At 43.1% G+C, this 15,163-nt stretch overlaps 1 protein-coding gene across 1 annotated transcript in view; it reads left to right on the forward strand.

Annotated features, from left to right (window-relative positions):
- The window catches only part of LOC108799244 (catenin delta-2-like), a 292,772-nt gene that overhangs the window by 43,954 nt on the left and 233,655 nt on the right, over window positions 1-15,163 (forward strand). Inside the window, exons 3-4 of the mRNA XM_018571079.1 lie at window positions 5,269-5,441; window positions 11,485-12,043. Of these exons, the coding sequence (XP_018426581.1) occupies window positions 5,269-5,441; window positions 11,485-12,043 (732 nt within the window). The remainder of the gene's footprint in view (window positions 1-5,268; window positions 5,442-11,484; window positions 12,044-15,163) is intronic.

Raw genomic sequence — 15,163 nt, forward strand, 5'->3', positions numbered from 1 at the left:
TGCATCGGACAGGCTGCACACATTTGCGGCGATCACTTGTAAACGTACAAGCGGCTTCCCCACACTACATTTAGTCCTGCCCTTCCATAGCAGGACTAAATGTAGAAAGCGCAACTTACCGCTTGACCTACAATTCCGGGCGTCGGGGGATTCCACCCCTCTGCTCCCTGCCGCCCCGAGGCTGGGCCTAGTGGCCTTGTGGGGCATCCGGGCCTGGTCAAAGCAGTATACTTGATTCCCTAAGAGGGATTTATTTAATTGCCAGTGGAATTGTGTAGGGTTCCCACAAATGCCTGAAAGATTTCCCATTATACCAAAATAGGATCATGGTCTGAGCATACGGCAGTCAGAATTATGCTGGTCAAAAGCTTGGGTACCACTACTGAGGAAAGAAAGACATGGTCAATTCTAGTTTATTGGACATGGGTTAACATAGAAGCTACAGTAGGGATTTATGTGCTGCTCCAGCCATCCTATTTATTTAGTTGCAAACCTTCTTTAGCATGTAGGTTGTTCCCCAATAAAAAGTCAGGACCCAATTTTTCCCGTTTTTGTCATGCAGTGCACAATCATCAAAGGTTGAAGACCAGCCTGGGTGGCAACCATTGCTCCCTCCATAGGTTCAGTAAGCATAGCCCCCCAGGGACAGGAATTGTGTTAGTCACAGGATTAAATGACAAAAAAAAGCCTGAAGAAGGGAAACTAATGTAGGCACTTCATCAAAGACTGGTAGGTTGCAATATATAAAATTTCTATTTTTGGGTTTGGCTATGCTTTAAAAAAGTCCCACCAGAAACAACTTTAATTCTTCCTGTCTCCCAGGGGACATAGTACATGTAGAACTTTGTCTCGTTTTGATAGCTGCTTTGGATGCTGAGCTAGATTGGTTCAGTGCCCCCCCCCCCTTCCCTCCACCGCTATCCAACCACGTTGGTCACAAGAAGATGAATGTCAAATGAGGTCTGACTGACAGCAAGGAGAGGGTAAAGTGACAGCACTGGTCTCTGGCAGCAGGCACGTGCTGGATATGAGCGCTGTCATTTACAGTAACACAAGCCACCAGCTAGTCTCTCACTGTGATCTCTGACTAGAGCCCATTCTCAGTATACACCTTCATCTCTTAGTAATAGGGGCTGGTGCTATGCTGGTCTTATGAATGGGGAGAAAGAAGAGGGGGCATTGTCTAGTACTGAGCTAGCTCATGAAAGGGGAGAAGGGTGTGCTAGTTTATGGGGAGAAGGAAGAGGGGACGGTGCCTAGTACTATGCTTTTAGCTCCCCTTAGGAATGCCCAAGAAACTGTGCTTTAACTTGGATCTGACAGCCAGCAGAAACAGAAATGGATTTTATATCCTAAAGACAGTATGTATTGAAAGGGACAAAATGTTACAGGCATTTTTCTCCCTGAGGGAGAGGAGGAACAAATTATCTTACTGGTGAGACTCATTTAAGGATTTACCACCTTCTATTTATGCCATGACCCTAAAATAGCACAGGCCAGACACTTTAAAAAACAAAATATGCTTTAGTCCTGCTAAACTGCTGGAGATACCGTGTTTCCCCGAAAATAAGACACTGTCTTATATTTTTCTAGGCTCAAAAAAACACACTAGGTCTTATTTTCGGGGTAGGTCTTAATTATTTTTTTATGTACAACAATCCACACTTATTTATATACAACAGTCTACATGTATTCATGTACACAAATATGGTGATCAGTGGTGCCGTACCTTTCCAAGAGCAATTTGCTAACCAATCGCTGGCCAGAATGAGCGAAGCGCACTTTCACTATCGATTCCTCACAGGCAGAGTGCATTTGGTATCACTCCGCCTGTGACAGGAGTTGGCATTGGCTTATGCGGCTCTGCTCCCTCCAGTGCCGCCTTGCTTCCTCTATATCTGGCTTCGTTGGCACCGCTGAATTCTCTCCCGCAGCTCTTCAAGTTCCATCTTATGCCACCACCAGCCCTGGGAATGGTCACAGCTAGGTCTTATTTTCGGGGTAGGTCTTATATTTTAGCAATTCCCAAACATAGTACTAGGTCTTATTTTCAGGGTAGGTCTTATTTTCGGGGAAACAGGGTATAAGTGTGGTTCGACTTTACCTAGCTTTGAGTTTGCAGTGACAGCAAGATCATCAGTTTTACATAAACATGTAGTTTCATCAAAGCTGGTGTATGCTGAGATCATGTAAAATGGTCATACATGTGTAGACTCAATATACAGTATATAACTAAAGTAGTCAATACATGATATTCCTTAACCCTAGGTAACAAAGTCATTTAAATTAATTGTACAATGAGTCTCTGAAAGTCGTCATTTATTCTTCTCATGGTATAACTAGTAGTAGTTGTATTTAACTGGACTGATTCTGTAATGTTGAATGTTTTGCCACATATTCAAGTGGCTTTTTCAGTACAAATAAGGATAGGCAACATGCCCCAGCATTTATAGCCATGTGGACAACTCAGTGTGACAGTGTGTGCCATTAAAGTAGTATTAAGCTCTCAAACTTTTTTCAATTATGAATCTAGATCAAGCAAATATACAGTCCCCAGCAAAGCATTGCTTTAAATTTTTGCCCAAACACTTACAATCATCATGTTTCTGAACAGCTGCTTCCCATTCTCTCAACTTCCCTGAACTTCCTGTCCAGTACAAGATCACAAAAGACAGAGCAGAATCTAGCAACTGTTCATCTACTAGCTTGGAGGAGGGAGGAAAGGGGGCCTGGGCGGAGGGAATAGCTTGATTTGCTGTGGCTGTGTGTTTGTGTGCTTAGGGATAATGCCACTCTGCCACATCTCTGTGCGCCCCCCCCCCTCCTTACCTCTCCTCGTCGGTGCCGTCCTCGCATTCCCGGGTGTCTGATCCGGGATGAGCGACGTGGCTTCATGCACTGAGAATGGAGGGATTCAGTACACGATCTCCCTCCACTCTGCCCCCCAGTCCCTGAATACAGGTAGTGCTGTATACTACATCACTTCTGCATTCCTCTGTTACTCTCCGGTACAGAAACCAGAGAGAAGCTGATGAAGCAGACATGTGCTTCATCAGCTTCTCTAGGGGTCCCTAGGTGACATTGGGGGACCCCTGATGTCTCCATAAAGGGGACCTGTCACTGTAATTTGATATCACATAGGGGGATTCTTATCCTCCTATTTGATAACAATAAAGTTAAGTGTAAAAAAAAAAAGTAAAAAAAAAAAATTGTTCACAAAATAAATAAGATTTACACACAAAAAAACCCACAAAAAATTGTAAAAGTCCCCCCAACACCACATAGATGCGCAAAAATGCGTTAGGTATGCCTACACGCAAAAACGACTAATGCACCAATTACTCAGCACTTGTTGCATATCACCGCGAATGTCGCAGTGGGAGAAATAATTCTGGGGCCATCAATCACTGATAACACTAAACTGATGAGTGGTAAAATCTTTTAAAGCGCCGCCTATGGCCAATTTTGGGTATGGTAGTTTTTTTGCATTTTCGCAGGCGCGGGCAATTTTAAGGCTTCACATGTTTGGTGTCTATTTACCTGACGTGACCTCGTCTTTTATATTTTACCAAGAAATTGGGTAATAATATATTGATTTCACCCATGAGCTGGCGCAGCTTATCAAAGTTAGCCTTCCTGAAGTTTAGGGTTTTTGTCCGACCAGCCGTCTTCCCACTAAGACATTCTGAAATACGGCCCGCCCTTCCACCTACAGTAGGCGCAAGATTAGCCTGTTAGGGATGGATTTGGGCGGACAATATCCCGGACGCATTGGTGATAAGGGTCATTCAGAAGGGTTACAAGTTAAAATTTTCTTCCCTTCCACAGGATTTTTTATGGGGACAGCGATTGAATGCAGCAATTCAGCAATTGCTGCATTCAAGAGCGGTAATTCCGGTCCCAGCTCTGCAGCAAGGAACCGGAGTCTGCTCACCTCTTTTTATGGTCTAAAAGTATTCAGGGAAGTTCAGGCCAATTTTAGACCTAAAGAGGTTAAACAAGTTTATCAAGATAGAACATTTCCGAATGGAATCCCTCAGAATAATAAAGAATGTTGTGAGGTTGAAAGATTGGATGTTGTCAGTAGATCTGGCAGATGCGTACTTTCACATACCAATAGCAATGGAAACCCAGAGGTTTCACAGGTTCATGGTGGGTCAGGATCATTTTCAGTTTCGATGCCTGCCGTTTGGCCTGTCATCCACTCCAAGAACGTTCACCAAGATCTTCGTGGCTTTAGTAGCCTATTTGAGACTAAACGAGTAGATGCAGTGGATGTGTTATCTACCTACATTGCTAGATCCAAGGAGTTCCACACTTCTGACAAATTGTTTGTGCTTTCAAAAGGTCCAAAGAAAGGGGCAGCTGCTTCTACCAGATTGTTTTCCTCATGGGTGGTTAAGACGTTTCAAATTGCTTATGCTTCAGCGGGCCTTCCCCCTCTTCTGGAAGTTAAGGCTCACTCGACCAGATCGGTGGCTACCTCCTGTGGAGTGTTCCAGTGGAGATTGTATGCAAGGCAGCCAGCTGGTCCTCTCCTAATTCATTCATCCGACATTATAGGGTGGACGGTTCCTCTTCTTCAGATTGTTCTATTGGAGTTGCTGTGCTTTCTGCTGCATATTCTCAATAATAATAATACATTTTGCATTATAAACCCTCCCATGTTTTCTGTGGCTAGCTACTTCCTGTTGTATGCTGACATGGGGTGAGCCGGGAATAAGGAAAATTGTTGTCCATATTTACCGTAACTTTCCTTTCCTGGCTCTGCCCCAAGTCAGCATAGTTTCCCCCCTTTTTTCAGTGCCTTCGCTCGGTGTGTTATGAAACACATGGTGAGTAAAGCAGGGGGAATTTATCATCTAGTGAGGGTGGTCCTACTTGGGGTTGAGTACGGAGCTAACCTGTGGTATGCTGACATGGGGAGAGCTGAGAAAGGAAAATTACGGTAAATATGGACAACAATATACAGTATATATTAGATATCTTAAACAAAGACAACATTCTACATCAACAATTAAATTTTGTATTTTGTTTATGACACATTAAACTATTTACATGTTTTTTAACTAATAAACATACTATAATACAGAAAGTGGTATAATAATGATGTCTGTGACATGTCATATGAATGTTATGCTTTCTAAATCTGTATGAACCAACTGCATGGAAGTTAACACTTGGTGCTCAGCAAAGCCAGGCTTTCCTTTTAGAATCTAGTTATTTTTTCTGCTTCACTAAGAACATGTTCTACTTCTCCTAACTCAGGGCCCAGCCTGCTATCCCAGAGTGCACTTCAGCTCAGTTCTAAACCTGAAGGGTCATTCCAGTATTCATCAAGCTACCATAGCAACCAGACCCTTGCTTTGGGGGAAACATCAGCATTACAGTTTCCGAGCCGCAGCAATCAAGCCAGATCAGCCATTCAGAGCTATAACCAAGTAAGTAGATTTTTTTTTAAACTGTAACTAATTAAAAAAATTTCTTTAGGTCATACACTATTTAATCATTTTAACAATTCTAAGTTATAAATTCATATCACATTAACCAGAGGCAACAATGCTCAAAACAGTTCTAACACCAGGAGAGATGGTTGTTGCAGTGAATGGGTCCTTCAGCTATCGGAACAGGTAGCGCGAGGTTGTGGGTGTTGCCCACAATAGTAGTTTGCTCTTAATGAGGGATTCTGTTAAGGCAGATACTGCTGGGGCAGTGTATGTAAGGCCCTGTTGGGACGCGTGTCTAGGCTTTTTTAGCCCTACAGACAAGCGTTCCAGGTAAATGACAGTGGTGTACTGTTTAGTGAGGGACACTGTGCTTAAAGAAGAACTGCAAGGAATAAGTGCTTATTTTGTCTAGAGTGCCATGGTCGTTGTGACGTGCATGCCCACGGGGATGCGTGTGTTTGTTTCTTGAGTTTGGTGTGCATCCCCATTGATCCCCATTAAGCTCTCTGGAAGTGCGCCAAATGTAGGAAAGAAATACATGCTGCAAATTTGGCAATGCGCTCCATGTTTTTTACCCGTGTGTTAGAACTAAGTTTGCTTGGCCGCCTTTGGGGTGCCATTACCTAGTAAGCACCACACAACACTTTTGTGCACGTCTCGTGAATGCACATCAAAGCACGCACTTTTGTGCGCAGTTGACACATATTCATGAAGCACCCATGTGTGAATGGGGCCTTATACGTACCCGAGCCACGATCCTGACTGGCTATTAGACCATTTCCTTCAGCCTCGCTCACCCTCCACACCAGCAGTCTAAGGTCCACATTGTGTTAATGCACCTTACGTGTGGTGGTGCGCCAACACACTAAGGTCCCTTTTAGACCAGTGGACGTGCATGTTACATTGCATCATAGTGCTTTTTTTGTTCAACTCTATGCTCAACAGCACATTGGAATGTGTGTTGCACTGCACTGCATTACAAGAAAATGTATACCTCATCATTCTAATCGCAATGCACACCAACGCAGTGCACAAACGGCACTGTGGATCGGGCTTCTCAACAATGCATAAGTTAACTTGAAGCCAACTTCCAGATATTTAGCATAAGTTGCTTCTTTACTGTTGCATGTGATTTAGAGATTTTCACTGCTTCACAAGAATGCACAATTTAAAATTTACAAATTTCTCTCCCGTTCATTGAAGGACACAGGGCAACAGATCGGAGATCCTGAAAGGTAGGGTATATCGCCACCTGCAGGAGTAGGACGCTAGGCACATAACAAAAAAAGACTTAGACAGCCTAGGGGCGGCCCCTGCTGGTGGCCCAACCCCCCACCTGCTGACAAGTCTCCAGTTTTTTGCCTAGCGTCAGGAGTAAGGAGCTAAAAAAATTTCTCTCTGGAAATTTTCTTTTCCCTCTTCTGTTTTTTTTTTGTGTGATCTGCTAGCAAGTGTCACCAGGGCGACGTGCTGGATGGTGATGGATCCTGGTAGTCTCCCCTGGGTGGCCATCGAGCGCATGCAGGCTCTGCCTCGGCGGGTCGGCTGCGATTCTATAGTAACTCAAAACAGTTTTATCTTTTAGATTTAGTAGAAATGGTGTTGGTTATGCTGTGTTTGTGTGCAATAATAATGACTTTAGTGTATTTTGTATAGAAAACATTGTTTTGATAAACATTTTCGCAAACATTGTACAAAATCAGCAGCCCCGTCTTTTTATTTTACAGGTCCTGCTATTTTAGAAAATGTATGGTTTGGAGGGTATTTTACAAACATTTACAGCTAAAAAAATAGTAACACATGATAGACAAAAAATAGCAAAAATAGTCCAGCCACCTGAAGTTAACCCTCTTCCTGCCACTAATGTGAGGCTTGTGCCTGTAAACAGACTCTCTGTTGCTATAGCAGCCAGCACTTCGTTTTTTGTATTTCTTCTGCAGACTTTCAGCTTTCTGTTAGAAGCAATTTGGGTGGCTGCCCCTCATTCCTTCCTCACTGCTCCCACTATGTATCCCGAGCACTGCTGCCCCTCCAGGGCAATCAGGATGTCCATGGTGGGTGTCAGCAAGGAGAACATCTGTTTGCTGATTGTTCCTGCAGTGAATGAATCCGGAAGTGGCAAGCTTTTAATCGTTTCCAGTTTCAGAGTTGTGATTCCCTGGCAGCTGTTGCCAGGAAAGAAGTGTATCAAGCATGATCTGTTCTTGCTTAGCCTAAATTAGGTGCAGAGGTGGCATTAGTAACTCTTACTTGGTTTGCTTTAAGTATTTCTTCCAGAACTGCTGGGTCCCTCCCACAGCTCTGCTCTCTGCACAGAATATGTACAGCACAGTGATAATGTTGCTGCTACGTATACAAGGCAGTAACTGGGTTTGCAAAGATACTTGATCATGCTGTCTGTTTGGCTTCAATGGAATGGGGAATGTGAATATACTGTTTTTGGTAACATAGTTTCACAGACTCTAGTAATATTGCAACACTGTCTCTGGTAACACATCTTCACTAACACTGGTAAAAGGTACTCTGTCTCTAGGAACATGGCCCTGCTGTATCTCTGGTAGCATAGCATTATTCTGTTTTTTGCAGCCTGGTATCTCTGTGTATCTGAAAATACAGTATGATGTTTCTTTGGCTTCTGCAACATAACAGCCTTGTTGTTCTGGTGATGTGGCACTGAGCTGGGACCACATAATATGACTATGATTCTGGCTCTATATTACTTTAAAGACCATATATAAATCAAAGTCTATAATAATATGTGCATTTATAACATTTAAAAAAAAAACAGGTAACACTGAAATGTGTATGTAATTATACAGTATATAGAGATATTAATATCTCTTTGTGGTAAAAGTACAGGCTACAGTAGCTTACAAAAGTATTCACCACCCTTGGGGTTTGTATCATTTGATTCACAAAACATGCCTACCACTTTGAAGATGCAAAATATTTTTTATTGTGATAATAACAAGAAATAAGACACAAAACTCCCAAGAAAACCTGAGCGTGCATAACTATTCACCCCCCAAAGTCAATACTTTGTAGAGCCACCTCTTGCAGCAATTACAATTACAGCTGCAAGTCTCTTGGGGTAAGTCTCTATAAGCTTGGCATATCTGGCCACTGGGACAATTGAATTGAGATCTGGGCTCTGACTAGGCCATTTAGTTCCAAGCCATTTAAATGTTTTCCCATAAGCAACTTGAGTGTTGCTTTAGCAGTATGCTTAGGGTAATTGTCCTGCTGGAAGGTCAACCTCCGTGCCAGTCTCTGGCCAGACTGAAACAGGTTTCCCTCAAGAATTACCCTTTATCCCCACAACATGATGCTTCCATGAAGGCCAGCCTTGTGGAGTGTACGGCTTAAAGTGGTCCTAAGGACAGCTTTGTGGCTCCCTCGGTTATCTTTGGTCTCTTTGTTGCTTCTCTGATTAATGCCCTCCTTGCCTGGTCCATGAGTTTTGGTGGGCAGCTCTCTCTTGACAGGTTTGTTGTGGTGGCATATTCTTTCCATCATTTAATAATGGATTTAATGGTGCCCTGTGGGATGTCTAACGTTTTGAATATTTTTTTATAACCAAACCCTGTTTAGAGAGCTCCTTGATCTTCATGGTGCCGCTTGCTTGGTGGTGCCCCTTGCTCAGTGGTGTTGCAGACTTTGGGGAATTTCAGAACAGGTGCATACATACTGAGATCATGTTACACTTAGATTGCAAACAGGTGGTCTTTAGTTAACTAATTATGTGACTTATGCAGGGCCGTCTTTAAGGCAGGGCAAAAAGGGCAGTTGCCCCGGGCCCAGTCATTGCTCTGGGGCCCTGTGAGGGAAACAAAGTAGCCGCCTAGGGTGTACTGTCACCGGGCGCAGTATCGACTAGCAGAAGTGCCAGTCAGTGGCATAACAACCGGGAGGCTGGGCGGCTCTTTCCAGGGACCATACGAGTGAGGCAGTCAGCAGGAGCAGAGCAGCCTAAGGAGTTTCTGTCAGCTGCCCACCTTGCTTTCAGTTTCACTTTCCACTGACGAGGAGAACATGGTGCAGAGATCACATGCAGCAGGAACGGCACACAGAGCAGACATATCACAAGGTCAGATCTCTCTCTCTCTTCATGGGGAGGCTGCAGCTCACCAGAGAGCTACAAAGCCCAGCAACAAAGGCCAAGCCGACCAGAGCAAGATACTGCTGTCTTCAGTGTGTCCCAGCTGGTGATGAGTCATTGTATAGACATGGAGCCTAGATGATGATCTGTGTCCCCCCACACCGAGATCACATGGGGGGGGGGGCATAGTACAAGGGGGGGCAGAGATGTGTATACATCACTCCTTTTCACCCCAATTTCCTGATGAGGGGAAGCCAGAACTGTGCTTTCCAAATTCAGTGACTGTAATCTCAGGAGATCATCAGAGACCACTGACATATTACAGGAGATCATCAGAGACCACTGACATATTACAGGAGATCATCAGAGACCACTGACATATTAACTGTGCTTTCCAAATTCAGTGTGACAAATCTCAGGAGATCATCAGAGACCACTGACATATTACAGGAGATCATCAGAGACCACTGACATATTACAGGAGATCATCAGAGACCACTGACATATTAACAGGAGATCATGAGAGACCACTGACATATTACAGGAGATGATCAGAGACCACTGACATATTACAGGAGATCATCAGAGACCACTCACATATTACAGGAGATCATCAGAGACCACTGACATATTACAGGAGACCATCAGAGACTGATGACATGTTACAGAAGATGATCATAGACTGCAGACATGTTATAGGAGATGATCAGAAACTTCTGACATGTTACAGGAGATGATCAGAAACTTCTGACATGTTACAGGAGATGATCAGAGACTGATGACATGTTACAGGAGATGATCAGAGACTGATGACATGTTACAGGAGATGATCAGAGACTGATGACATGTTACAGAAGATGATCAGAGACTGCTGACATGTTATAGGAGACGATCAGAGGCTTCTGACATGTTATAGGAGATGCTCAGAGACTGCTGACATGTTACAGGAGATGATGAGAGACTGATGACATGTTACAGGAGATGATCAGAGACTGATGCCATGTTACAGAAGCTGATCAGAGACTGCTGACATGATGTGTGATGACTCAGAAACTGTCACACATCAGCTCTATACATAGGGACCTAAGTGATCACAGACCTCTGATCGCGGAGTTCCCGATTATTCTCCCTGTCAGTCACAGTCATTCCCCCCTCCCCTCTCGGTTCCTCCAGTGCTCATTGGAGGGACAGATGGGGGAGGGGGCGGGCACAGCTGACTCTGGATCTAGAGAGGCAGAGTTAGCTATCAATCAGGTAGCGGGGTGGATCCCAACAATATTGTCAGGATCATTCCCAGCTGCAGCACGGCTGTGTGCTGTCAGCATGTAGCGTGCAATATTGCATGGCAGGGGCCCAAGAAAATGTTTGCCCAGGGTCCAATCACTATTAAAGACGGCCCTGGACTTATGGTGCAACCAATCACCTTCATATCTTATCGTAGGGGTTTCATAGCAAAAGGGGTGAATACATAGGCGCACACACCACTTTTCCGTTTTTTTTTATTCTTTATTATTTTGCGTATGTCCATTACATGTAATCCAAATAAAAATCAATTTTAATTCCAGGTGGTAAAGCAACAAAACAGGAAAAATGCCAAGGGGGGGGGGGATACTTTTGCAAGCCACTGTTTTTTTTAGTTAATAGTACACATATTTCTAAAGATCTTTTTCCACTACTAGTTTTCAGTATATTGGTATAGCCATGATTTCTTAATGCATCTACATTGTCAGATATACAGGTGTTTGTCTATGGTTTACATTGTTAAATCTATAGCAATATAAAATAACATCACTTCCCCTCATATTTTATATTGGTTTTAATTTAAGGAGTTTGCTGTTATCTGCTTTTACTGCTACCTTGTTTTCACTCTGCATCGCAAACTTTGTATTTTCAAATCATTATTTAGCAGTTTTGTTAAAAGTCCTTTTTTCACTACAGGGTACAAATAGAGTAACTCATTCATCTGGATCTGAAACTTCCCAATCACATTCTGCCTCTCAGTCAAGAGACTTTGTGCCAAGCCATGGGAGTGCTTTTCATTTGCCTGATTCCCAGCATTCTTCAGCAATTTTTTATTCAAGTTCAACTTTACCGGCACAGAGAGTAAGCTCTCCTTTGTCAATGCAGCAAATAGGTTCTCCAACAAAACTCCAAAGGGTGGGTTCTTCTTCCGAGAGTACCGGCTACAGCACCACACAAAGGGTTTCTTCTCCAAAACAGTCTCCTAGTCGTCTTGCCAAATCCTACAGCACCAGTTCACCTATCAACATAGTAGTATCATCTGCTGGACTATCTCCTTCATCGGTGCGTGTAACCTCTCCTCCAACCATTCAGTCTAATATAACCTCTTCACCTTTGCATCAGTTGAGCTCAACCATTGGTACATATGCTACACTATCACCTACAAAACGTCTAGTTCTTTCTTCTGATCAATACAATAAGCATACACAAGAACTGTATGCCACAGCTACATTGCAAAGACCTGGCAGCTTAGCAGGTACAGTAAATACCCTTTATATTTTTTATATGAATGTATTTTCTATCATTATTTACAATAACTTGTTATAAACATATGTAGGAATTGGCATAACTGTTTAACGGAAATGTCATACTTAGAATGACATATGAACAGAATTTTTACAGATGGTTGATTGTATCAAAAACAGCAATTGTGTTTGGCTTGGCAGTTTAACTTTGAATAAAGATGTCATCAGCACACCAGCACGGCAGAATCGAAGTCAATGCAAATCCATTTATTGATAGATGTCACCCAAAATATCAAGCGCTTTTGTGGCCACATAGGGTCCCCTTTATCTGAGGAGCCTGATGAAGGGGACCCTGTGCGGCCCCGAAAGCGCTTGATATTTTGAGTGATATCTATCAATAAATGGATTTGCACTGACTTAGATTCTGTCGTGCTGGTGTGCTGATTACATCTTTATTCAAAGTTGTACTGTGTGCGGCGCAAATCGGAAGATGACCTAGGCGAATCTCTGGGGGATTGGGGGAAGATATGGACAGCTGCAGGCAAATTTTCTCCTAACATTCTAGCACAAGAAGCTGCTGTTTTGCTGGTATGGCGTCAAGTCTGTTACGATCTCCGAATTCGCCCCGAGCTTTTGTGCTTCTGAGGCTGCGCAACTTGAGGCTCACTTTTCGACATATGGTGGCAATGCCCAAAAGTACAAAAACTCTTGATACGAGTATACATTTTAATTAGGTCAATTTTATCTTGTAATATAGCTTGTAATCCTTGAGAGGCTACACTCAATAGCTCTGTTTTAAAGCTGTCTAATAGACAATTGATCACTGGATATTGAGTTCTTATATGTATATTAGGCACCAGAGATTGTTGATCCAGGTAATAGTTGATTGCCTATGGGATCAGAAAGGAATTTTTTCCCCCTTTGGAGCAAATTGAACCATGCTTTATTGAGGTTTTTTTTGCCTTCCTCTGGATCAACAGTGGGTAACCGTGGGCATAGCGTTCAGTTTTAGGTTTTTCTCCTCTTATCTCAATAGGTTAAATTCGACGGACATGTGTCTTTTTTCAACCTGACTAACTATGTAACCACCTTCATCTTTTTGGCTGCTTGCCAAACTATAGCTAAGGCTTGGAAACAACCCATGGTGTAGTTTGGAGAGGTTAAATGAGTTTGGCCATACTGAGCGATTCCCTTTCCAAGTTTCTTAAAACGTGGTCTCCATGGCTTGAATATAAATCAGCACTTGAACCTGAATTCAAAGAGAGAATCCTTGCTCTCACTTTGAGGAAGTGGGAATGTGGATCTAGATCACCCTCCGCGCATCTTATCTCTCTTCTCTTTTTTCTTATACCTTCTGTCACCTCTTCTTCCCTCTTGTGCTACATCTCTACTCCTCTCATATCCCTTGAATCTCCCCTTCTTTTTTTTTTAAATTGTACGAATGTTGCACAAGCTGAGAACCTGATCTTCCTCATGTCCTGCATAACATAGCTTTTTATATGCGAATCAGATCTTTCTGGGAAGGTCGTTTCTTGGGTGGGCCCACATCGTTCCTCTGAATCACCCTGTTATGTGGAGATTGTTGGGGCCAAACCTGGAAGAGTTTTTTTTTTACTTTCTTTGAGCTGTATTTAATGACTTGGTTTATTTGATTTTTATCATTATCATTAAATGCGTCTTTGAAACCTTTTTTTTTTTTTTGCATTGTTGCATGCTAGCAATTTACATGTTTATCCTTTTTGTTATCCTGTTTTTTTGTGTGTTTTTTTAAATCATAAATCAGCTTTATTGTACATATGCAAGATACAGTAGGACAATAGGCAACGCCTCATTTATGTAACAACATCACCAGCACTCGTATGGGGTAAGAGGTTTGCATCAACTGTATCTAAAGTACTATAGCATTAATGGGCTGTCCGTTATAAGACTGCAGTCATCGTAGGGCCGGAACAACCCTGTCTGGTACAACAAAAAGTGTAAACAGTAAGTGACATCAAACATAAGCAACACTGAGTCAAGCAAGCACAATGTGCCACTCCGGTCCTGTCCATAATCAAGTATAGAAATAACTGCTATGAGTAGATAATGCGTGTATTGATCTGTGTTCCCCCTCACGTAAAGCAACGAGAGGGGATATGATGCGAGTATGGCAGCAAAGAGAAAGACGAGAAGGAAGGGGGGTAATCACTAGGTTATAAGCAGTGACAGGTAGAGAGGGAGGGGCCAGAGGGAAAGGAGCGAGATTCGGTTGAGAGTAGTGGGATTGTGGGTCTGGCATGCATACAGTGAGCCCCGAGGATCCCGGCTGAGTAGGATTCAGGCGAAGGTTGTAAGTATCACCTGAAGGTAGGCGTCCGTGTTTTTTAGAAAAGCGGCCCACGGTCACCAGGTAGATCTGAAGAGTTCCTCAGTGTTCCGGAGGGACAGCTAGGTTGTTTCCACAGCAATGGGATGCAGAGGCGGGCAGCATTTAGGAGGTGCCTAGTCAAGGACTTTCAGCATGGAATATAGTATGGACATCGCATGGCGAGTGGGGTTCTCCTCCTTACAGATCTTTTCAAAGGGAGTCAAGGGTCGGGAGAGCCGCTGAGGGTTGGGATCGAGATCAGGAAATGTCTCGGTTGGAGGGCACCCCAGAAGTCCAGCAGAGGATACGTTAATTGGCAAAGGTCGCCGGCAGAGAGCCATTGGGGTTATACTGGTTTTGTCATATTATTGTGAACCTCTGTTTTGTACTTTAAATTAATACAATTTTTGTAAAAAAAAAAAAAAAAAGTACTGCATAGGGATAGTTCTGCATTGTAGTTGAGCATTTTTTACTTTGTACCCTGCCTAGGGCCACATTTTAATAAAAAAATGAAATTTGCAGGAAGTTGGGCTTTAGAGCCTGATCACACCAGTGCACTGCGATAACGCACATAATGTACAGTAATAAATTGCATTAAACAGCACTCCAACACACCTTACCAGTGCACCTGCATTTTAGGACACAGCACTTTGCTGCCAAAAATGCTGCATCGATTTTTGTTCCATTGTTGTGATAGGGGAGCCCATTGAGATCATTATTGATGTGCTGCATTTTAACATGTGTGTGTGAGAGAGAGAGAGAGAGAGAGAGAGAGAGAGAGAGA

This window comes from Nanorana parkeri, unplaced genomic scaffold, assembly GCF_000935625.1.
Source record: "Nanorana parkeri isolate BGI_ZX_2015 unplaced genomic scaffold, ASM93562v1 scaffold1668, whole genome shotgun sequence".
NCBI lineage: Eukaryota > Metazoa > Chordata > Amphibia > Anura > Dicroglossidae > Nanorana > Nanorana parkeri.